This window comes from Ixodes scapularis, unplaced genomic scaffold, assembly GCF_016920785.2.
Source record: "Ixodes scapularis isolate PalLabHiFi unplaced genomic scaffold, ASM1692078v2 PGA_scaffold1__304_contigs__length_218370807, whole genome shotgun sequence".
NCBI lineage: Eukaryota > Metazoa > Arthropoda > Arachnida > Ixodida > Ixodidae > Ixodes > Ixodes scapularis.
This window is the reverse complement of record NW_024609846.1, coordinates 122,555,620-122,565,724: the sequence shown is the minus strand read 5'-3', so window position 1 is coordinate 122,565,724 and position 10,105 is coordinate 122,555,620. Positions and strand designations below refer to the sequence as shown.

The 10,105-nt window shown below is 45.0% G+C and overlaps 1 protein-coding gene across 1 annotated transcript; it reads right to left on the bottom strand.

Annotated features, from left to right (window-relative positions):
- Window positions 1-1,125: 1,125 nt before the first annotated feature.
- On the bottom strand, window positions 1,126-2,801 carry LOC121836143. The gene has a single exon (XM_042290929.1). It carries the CDS (start codon window positions 2,761-2,763, stop codon window positions 1,126-1,128), a length of 1,638 nt encoding a protein of 545 aa, XP_042146863.1. The 5' UTR covers window positions 2,764-2,801.
- Between the last annotated feature and the right edge of the window lie 7,304 nt (window positions 2,802-10,105).

Genomic DNA, 10,105 nt, shown 5'->3' with positions numbered 1-10,105 from the left:
GTTGTAAGAGTTGCTCGAGGGGAGCGAACAACTGGTTATTCCTGACCTGATGTTCGTCGTGGTTGCTATAACTCAGTTTCACTTGACCTCCAACCCAGGTGACGTCACATTCCGTCGGAGCCAATTAAAATCACAGTTAGAAGTGCATTGTCGCGGCTCCCGTTGTTTTTGTGGGATTGCTATCCCCAATCATGCGCAAAACAAAAGCGCGGCGCATTCGCTTTGCGTGATTGGTTTAGTCAGTGATGGCAAAATCACAAAAACCACGAGTCCAGGGCGATGCCCTGCTTAACTAACTGTATCGAATTATAGCCTCGGCTGCTGTCTGACTTAACCTAAAACAAAGTATAGATAAAATAAATGCATCTCTATTTCGAAGGAACGTTTCGGCCTAAAAATGCAGTCTGCACTCAGACATTGGGCATCACGTTTCACGTGATCGCATCAAACTTTTGTCTCGCAGCGCGTACTTGCCTTCAGGCCGAAACGTTTCTTGGTCTTTGTCAGTCGCCAAAATCACTCCGTACAGATTGGAGAGCAAATGTAGAAGTGTGGGCAGTTTCGAGAGTGTCGATAAAATGTGCACGAGCGGAAGCTGGGTAACATGTCTCGAAGTCTATAGACGTTTTACACACGCGCCAGATTACAGCCGCCATTGCTGACCTTCTCTTGTCATACCGAGATACCGAGTCACTAAACCGGGGGTCAACGAGCTCGCACAAAGGCCAATGTTGAGGAGAAGAAGAAGAAGGTAAGGGCAGGAGGAGAAAACAGAGAGGTTAACCAAGGCGGCCTGCCTCGGTTGGCTACTCTGAGTTGGGGAAGGGGATGAGGGGATAAAAGAAGGAGGAAAGAAAAAGTAGAGGAGGATAAAGGTAACACACTAGCACTCACGTTAACACTGTGAGGCCAGAATCAATAATTAAGAAAATGCCGCAGTTTCCAATATGACATTAAAACTAAGAGACTGAAAGTGCGTGCTGGATTGTCACCAATGTTCACCCAAAACACTCCGAGTTTTTGTACGCGCCAGCGCGAAGTCCAGTTGCGCACGTGTACACTTACAGGAATTATAAAATGGATAGCCCTCTAAGCGACAACAAATAATGAACACTAGATAAGTTTTTACAAACAGAACTCGAGGCGAGTTGCTGATAAAAATCGCAGAAGGGCTTTTGCGGCCTTCTCCTCTTTAAGTGGTGAGTCCCAGGCCCCTAATATTTTGGACGTAGTAAATGGCCGGTCGTCTAGATGTGAAAGAATCCTCTTTAGGAGTTCCCTTTCTGCATCGTAAAGTGCACATTCACATAATAAATGAGATATAGTTTCCACACAATCACATCCTGGACAGTTCGGAGTGTGTGTTTTTCCGATTCGGTGCAGAAATTCCTGTGTGTAGGAAACGCCCAGACGTAATCGGTGTATAACAGCTTCCGTTCGCTTGGGTAAATTACGTGACACACGGTATGTTAGGTCAGGATCCAGTAGATATAGAGGAGGGTAATGGTGTGCAGAGCTCTTCCAGAGACTTTGTGTTGCATTTCGGGCGTGGAGATTTATCAATGAAGTGACGTCGCTTCTGGAGTAGGGTATTTCGACGTTGGGGAATAAGGTATGAGCGGAAGTCGCAGCACCATCCGCAGCTTCATTTCCAGGTATCTTGCAGTGTCCAGGAATCCACTGGAACTCGACAGAGTGTCTCCTATCAATACATTTCTGAAGATGGCATAAAAGTTTGAAAATAATTTGTTCATTTTCACTTCGTCGCAGGTATGTGCAGATGCTTTGGAGTGCAGGCTTAGAATCTGTAAACACCGTCCATGCCTGAGGTGGCTTTGTCAATATAAATCGAAGGGCTTGATGAAGGCCTACAAGTCCAGCCGCTGTTGAAGATGTCTTGTGGCTAAGCTTGAATTTTCTTGTTGTGGCATACGATGGAATCACAATGCTTGCGGTAGAGCTATTTTTGACACATGATCCGTCCGTATATATGTGAGTTTTGGACGCGTGTAAACAGGCAATGGTGGATAAAGTGAGTTGTTTAAGCACTAGCAATGGTGTATTTGATTTCTTCTTGATGCCTTGAATGTCAAGTTCCACAACGGGGAGGGGGAGTCTCCATGGAGGTATAGTTGGAAGATTAAACGAGTTTATATCATCAGGGATGTATTGCTCCATTTTTGATAGTGCCATCGAATATTCTGAGTGAGGTCGCTTAAAAGTAAGATCAGCCAGTAAGTGATGACTATGATTAGTAGTATGTCTCAGATGAACTCTCAATGTTTCCTGCGTCATTAGTATTTCTACAGGTGTGGCGCGTGCCTCGGCAACTGTGCCCAGAGTCGAGGCACAAGCTGGTAGGCCCAAACAGCCACGGAGGCCACGGGCTTGAACTGCTCTGAGAGCTTTGATGTTGGTCTGACACGTGCCATGTAAAATGGGAGCGCTATATCGAAGTAAGCCGACAAATAAGGCCACGTATATCTGTAATAGGGATCTTACTGTCGCGCCCCACGTGGTTCCACCGATGAAGCGGGCAAGAACACTAAAGCTGGCAAGCTTTTTGCGCAAGTACAAAATATGAGGTGACCAGGTCAGACCCCTATCGATGGTTACTCCAAGAAATGTGTGGCATTTAACGTACGGTATTGTTCGTTTGCCTATCTTAAGTGGGTATTTGTCCATTCTTCGGCGGGTGAAAGCAATAGCTGCTGATTTGTCAATGGAAATTTCGAGTCCACGGGTATTAAGATAAGTTGTCATTTTCTTTAGTGCAGACTGAACCCTTGCCTTTGCTTGAACTCGCGTAGATCCAGAAGCCCATATACAGATATCATCGGCGTAGAAAGATGCCTGGATGGTTGGGGGCAGTATTTTGGCGAGTCGAATGAGAGCGATGTTAAATAATATAGGACTGAGGACGCCACCCTGAGGGACACCACGGGTCACCGGATATGAAGGCGTATTTCCTTCTTTTGTAGACATAAAAATTGACCTTCCTGTGAGGTAGCTTCTTATCCACCCATATAAGTGTCCCCCAATCCCAATTTCGCTGAGAGCCTGAAATATCGCTTCGTGAGTGACATTATCGAATGCTCCTTTGATGTCTAAGAAAGCCGCTATTGTGAATTTACGATGTGCTCGCTCCTGTTGTATGTAAGTTACAAGGTCAAGGACTCCATCGATAGAGCTCCTTCCTCGACGGAAGCCTTGCATGATTTCTGGATATATCCCTTGCTGTTCAAGATACCAATCTAGACGGCGGTGAATCATTTTTTCCATGATTTTTCCAATGCAACTCGCGAGCGCGACAGGACGGTACGAAGTTAATTGAAGTGGCGATTTGCCCGGTTTGAGAAGTGGCACAATCCTTGCCTCTTTCCACGAGCCAGGAACATTTTCATTGATCCATGAAGAGTTGAATATATTCAAAAGAAGCTTTCGCGCGTCCTTCCCCATGTGTATCAAATAACTGTACTGTATGCCGTCAGGTCCCGGAGAGGTGTGAGGTTTCACTGAAGACAGTGCAGCATCAAGTTCGCTCATTGTGAAAAGGTCGTTCATAGCTTCTTCACGAAGTACTGGTTCGACTGTGATGTGAGATGGAGATTGGCTCGAAAGGGTTGTGTATGTTGTCAACAAAATGCAGTACTGGCTTGCCACCTCTTTCTCTGAACAATTTCTTGAAAGCGCCAGAGAGCGAAATGGGTGCAGTTGCGAAGGAGAAGATTTGAGACCTCGTGAGATCTTCCATATTTTACATAATGGCTTTCTGGGATCTATATTTTCCCAGAGCGTCCTCCAGCAATGTCGAGCTAGCTTCTTAAAATGACGACAGATTTTCTTTTGCACTCTGCGCAATTCGCGGAGATCTTTGATGTCTTTAGTTTTTCTGGATCGTCGTTCTGCCCTCCGACGTATAGCGCGGAGGCGCTCGTATTCTGCGTCAATTGTTTTTTGCGTGGACGGGACGTTAAAATCACGTGTTGCTTTTTCTGCACAGGATACAATGACCTCTTCAAAGCGAGATAGTTCGGTAAAATTTTTGCATTCGTTCGTCATTGCTTCTTCGAACATATACCAGTTGGTTCGTCGTAGGAAGTTTGTTTTTCGGACATTGGTGAACCCATTAATTATTGTGTATGTGGGTACGTGGTCACTACCACGAGTTTCAATGTCTGCAAACCATGTTGTTTGCGATGTTAGTGCTGCCGAAACAAATGTTAAGTCGAGGCAGCTGCTACCTTCCGTTCCGTAGAAATACGTCGGGGTTCCGTCATTAATGGTAGATAAGTGGTAATCGTCGGCTAATTCTGCCAAGTGCCTTCCACGCAGGTTTGTCCGAATGCTCCCCCATATTGGATGATGGGCATTAAAATCACCTGTTAGAATAAATGGCAGTGGCATTGTATTTAGGATAGACTCCAAATGCTGCCTGTCAAATAAGGACTTTGGTGGTATATATGCTGCGATTATTGTGAACTTCATTTTCCCATTTGAAATCGTCGCGCAAACATATTCGTTGGTCCGGTGGGTTGAAACGACGTGTGCGGTATATGTAAGATCTCTTCGAATGAACATTGTCACGCGACTTGCACTATTAGTGCATGATGAGTCAAATTTTTCGTACCGTGATAATTGAATGTCTTTAGGTAAGTTTGATTCACAGATTACAATGATGGGGAAGCTATATTTATAAACGAGTTGTCTGAAATCAGAAAGTCGTGACCGCAAACCTCTTGCGTTCCATTGTATGATAGAGGCTTTCTTGTAATGTTCATCCATTGTACTGACGTACGCTATGTGTGATAGCGGTGATCGCTAATGGGAATTATCAATCGCTCCATAGTAAGCAGAGCCTCTACTTCTGGAATGTTGTTTGCCCCAGGGTATTCTTGTATGATAGCTTTTAACGCCACAAATAACATGGGTAGGAGTACCTGCGCAAGATCTTTTTGTTTTCGTGGATGCTGTGACTGGTTTGACGTTGGGTACGTTGCTGGTGTTCCAGCGGGAGGCGCTTGAGTTTTCCGAGATCGACGAGGTGCTGGTATGGGTGTTGGCATTGTCGACCGCCCTGGACGCTCCTCCAAGGGAAGAAAGTCGTCCTCTTGGGTATTTCTTTGATCTTTTTGAACCTTGCGAGGACGCTTCAGGATCTCACTGTAGGTTTTCTTTGTAGGTGCTCCTCCGTTGGGGTGTTCTGGTCGTGCTTGGCGGCGAACAACTTGTGGATTTGGTGACGGAGCTCGACGCTTTGTTTGCCTTCCGTTGATGATAGAACGTTGTTTTGCAGCAGTAGCGGCCTTTTTTCGCGGACATCCGGAATATGTGGATGTATGGTTGCCGCTGCAGTTGGCACATTTTGGTTCTTTTCTGGAGCTACACTCCTTGTGGCTGTGTGGTCCTGCGCACACCTTGCAACGACGCTCTCCTCTACAGTTCCTGGCGAGATGTCCATATCTTTGGCAGTTGAAGCACTGAACTGCCTGTCCGAAGTATTCTTCAACGGGATGGCTTGTGAATCCGAGGTAGATGCGCTGAGGCATGGCTCGGTCCGTCCGAAATGTGAGGACGACTGTAGTTGAAGGGTGTTGTTCCACAATTCCGTCGTCTTGGCGTCGGTAGGCCACTTGACGTTGAACAGACGTGACTCCAAAGTCTTTTAAATAATCCAAAAGTTCATCGTTGCTGTATTCGAGTGGCACATGTTTTACTTTTCCATAGTTCCTGGAATATGCCTCCGGAATATGAGCAGTTACCTGAATCTCTCCGAGAGAGGTGACTGCGAGAAGCTTGTTTGCCGAGTCCAGGGATGAAACATTTACGGAGAGATTGCCTTCTTTGTTGATTTTGTGCGAGACAATCTTTTCTTGTGTGACCGCTATGATCTCGTTGGCAAGCACGTTTGGGTTTACACGCCAGAAGGACGTGTTTGGTGTTGTTGGCTTGAAGACCACGGGAATTCCTGTTGCCCGGTTTTTTCGGTATGTCACGACTGTGTACGGTTCGTCATTGTCGGTCTCATCGGTTATGTCCCGCAATGAATATAATGAGGTGTTATCCTCGCCTTGGTCCCTCTCGACATCGGCGGTACGGATTCGTTTGGATGGGATGTTCTCGTCCGATGCTGTTCCACTTATTTCTTGAACAACCAATTGAGGAGGGTGAAGCAGCGGGCGTCCATCCTCCTGTTGGCCATTGGAATTTATGTGGTCGCTTATGGCGTCCATCTTGTCAGACAGATTGGGCGTCAAACGCTTTCTGCTACTCACAGAAGAGGTTGGCCCTCCATTTGCGGTCGGCGGGCTGTCGCCGAGCAGAATTGTTGATGGTAGATGGTTTCCGTTCGAGATGAAAAATTGAATTAACTGGCCTAAAGCGTTTGGTTCTAGAAGGAGCGAAAAATCGAGCTTCTTGCTCTGAACACTTCTTCTTTCTCTTGTTGAGGAGAAGGACACAATAAAATCTACCAGAAAGTTAGGGCGCAAACAAGCTGGTGAAGGTTTAACTTTTTTTTTTTTGACAGAACCCCGAGACAGGGGTAAAGGAGGGACAACACAGCACGAAGTCTCAGAAATTTTGTGTTGTGTTGTCCTTGCGAGACTTTGTGTTGTGAGAATTCGTAATGTGTTGTCCTTCCTTCCCCCCTGTCTCTTTTGTTTTCTTTTTTTTAATCTACAATTTCAAATGGCAATTATCTGTCCTGCTCTGGTAGTGATGAAGTCTAGTAAACTGAATAAAGAGGAACCAAAAACTGGAAGTCGGTTAGAGCGGCGCCCATGCACAGCTGCTGCAAAGGGCTGGGCCCGCGGGTGTATTTGAGCACGTGAAAATACTAAACTGAACCCTAACCTATCTCCAAACTCCCCTCTCCTGTTACCCCGACCCCGCTATAGGGCAATACAGAAAGTGTTTCGATATCGAAGTTCCCCAATTAAAAAAAAAACAAAAAAACGTTCCACCTCGAATCGAATCGCCGAAGCGGTACGTGAACGACTAAACGCAGAAAGGTTAAAAAAATGTGCAACCGTGTGAAACGCTGCGAAACAGGTTCCACAAAACAAAAGTGCTCAAATACACGGTATTAAAACAAGAAATATATTCAGGTTGCCTGCAATCAGTGAAAGAGGTGCGGCTCTCGCAAGAGCAGCTACGATAGGTAATTTGATTCTTGGTGGTAGGAGACTTTTAATTTGAGAGCGACCATCGATGGGAGAAAAAATTCGGTAGTCCGTAACGAACGGCGCGTGAATTATACCTACAATAGCTTGTTTTTCGCTTCACTGTCGCCGCAGCTTTATGTCTGACGTCACGTGACTGTGTGACCTCGGCTTTGCAGGATGGGAATACAAAATATACAAAACGCACCACGATAATTTCCGGCGCAACATGAGTGGTAGATTCATAGATAAAGGGTGTGAACTTGCGAATCCTTGAGAAATGTCCCAGAAATTTACTTTAATGCCGTAAAAACATTCAATTAAAAGGGCACTGCAACGGTCCTAACGTTTCAGATCTGCAGCTCTTAACTTTTATTTGGTTTATCTCAGTGCATGGAGAAGAAAACACGTCGCTTTACCCCGGAGTACCGCTACTCAATCGTTTGATCGCAAAAAAAAAAAAAAAAAGAAACAGAAAACGAAACAGGGCGTTCTTTTTTCAAACTGCAGCAGAGTTTGCCATTATTGGGATTACACGGCGTATTGTGCTCAGGGGGCATACATTTTAGTAAATCGGCGAGTTGTGCGCTTATTTCCTCAGTTTACAAATAGGTTGGATAAATCTTGTTTAAACATGAATAGATTGGTATTCCAAAAGCCTTTTATCGTCGCCAAGATTTATTAGCCGAAGCGACTATGGCGCCATATATCCGATGTTGACAAAATCATCTCTCCGCGGCTTTGACGAACGGACAAAAGCGCGTGTTTACTTTTTGTGTAATCTTGGTCGTCCGAGATCGGCGACTGGAGGCAAACATTAGCGACTTCGACTACTCGGGGTGTTCCGACGTGATCATACAGGAGCTTGAAAAGGGTTCTGATCTGGTCCGGAATATTGGTGATTGCGATAAATCTTGACCGGCGGTGAAACTAGCCGCAAAATTTGATTTTGAGGTCACGTGACCGGCTCCGTGGGGAGAAAGTACCAAATGTTCCAGCCGATCTCGCTCAACAGACGTATACCTCGCCTGTTGCTTTCTTTAATTCTAACTGAACACAAGCTTCGCCATAAATAACTTTACATGCCGACCCTGAAGTACACGAATGCGATTTATTTCACTTACATTTTAATCCTGCTTAACCCTTTTTTCGCACGAAAATTTGGACTTGATTATTCGAAGCGAGGACTGACCTACGACAGCCTTTTTGTCTAGAACGCTAGGCACCTTTAGCTTCTTGTCCCCACGAAGCCAGTCACGGAACCTCAAAATTCCTATTTCAGCTATTTTAATTGCAGGGAGAAACACGCGCATTCATCAGCAAACCGACCCCGAAACCAAAACCTCTGGACGGCACCGGAGGCTCTTTGCCTCCCTTGAGCAGGTACGTAACTGCGCTCTTAAAGACTCTGTTTGAATTCGATGTTGAGCGCAGCGAACGTATACCGTAGCGCAGAACGTGGGCCTTCCATTGCCCGGCGAGCAGGTACTCGATTTCTGCGACCAATCAGTATATGTATGCGTTGCGCTACGCCGCGTTCCCAATACTCGACGTTTGAGTATAACAGAACCTCGACTCGAACGACGGCGTAAAAGTCGAGAGGTATATCAAACAACCACCTGTTTAATTTTTATACCGGGTGTTTAAACGAAGGCTTTCAAAAATTCCTTCCGGCCATAGTGAACGCGAGGGATAAAAAAAAAAGTACTAACTTACAAGAAATCTCTAAATAACTTTTTTAATTATCGCTGTTTGGTGGTCAGTACCAATGACAAGTGAACCCAGAAAAAAAAAAAAAAAACTGTTATGGTATACGTTTTTAAAACGGAGCGAGTAATTTTTTTGAGCCCTGCAACTCAAGAAAGTATCAAGCACAAAACAGTGCAAAAGTTTCAAGCACAAAGGAGCACAAGACAGTAACCCTCACGCGGTTTACTGCAGAAGAAGCTTGAGATTTTTTTCAGCTAAGGGCTTGGAAGGAAGACTTTTTTCTAGGGGTGTGCGAATAGTGATTTTTGAAACCGAATCGAATACGAATCGAATAATTGTGGGACCGAATCGAATACGAATACGAATCGAATAGTTTCCTAATAGTAATTTTCGAATAGTTTCCGAATAGTAAGTAGACAGCTATTAAAGTAGAGCAAAGAGATTATAAATTGATTTTATTGCTCCAAAACGTTTCTTAAAATTATTGTAAAATCGCAGCTAGACAATAATAACTAGAGTTCAACTATATATATTTAAATAAAGACAAAAGCTAATAAAATATTAGAATGCTAAACATAATATCATGGTTCACGCAGATGCTGAACATAAAATCACAGCTCGCTTGAGCCTGGTAGATCCTGAAGCACTGTCCATGATAGGAACTCGACAATATCTTTTTATTCCTTTTTGTAGCAAATGTCCTTGAATTGAGGATCAAGGAATGTGTAAGGGCGTGATGGTGCCTGTGCGCTTACGTCCAGGAACCTTATTTTCACTGATCTGAGAAGATTCTGGGAAAACGCATTGTCTTAATCTACTTGCGCCCTCAAAAAGCAATATCTTCACACACTGAACAAGTGGAACAACCATGGAAAGTGTTGGGAAAGACTCGACACAAGCAGCTTGTGGCTTATTCAATTGATTGCATGGGAGCGGCCGAAAAACTTCCCCACTCTAGTGCGCTTTTTCTTCGAACAACTTCCTGCTTCTACCACGTGCACTTCTACTTCGCTTGCACAGAACGGCGGTACCGTTGCAACCAGTTCTGAAACATCTCTACCACACGCTTTCCGAAAGAGTGCACGAGCAATCTCGTGCGAAAGTTGTTCCTAAATGCTGAACCGCATGTAAGCGATTTAGCGAGCGACAAGACGACCGACAGCGATGATGAGGGTCAGCAGCGAGCGGCAAAGATTTCTCACTGTCGCTCGTCCCGTCGCTCGGTGTTTGGA

Excerpts from the sequence above, each read along its gene's own strand:
- LOC121836143 (XM_042290929.1), bottom strand. The coding sequence starts at position 2,763 with ATGACAACTTATCTTAATACCCGTGGACTCGAAATTTCCATTGACAAA.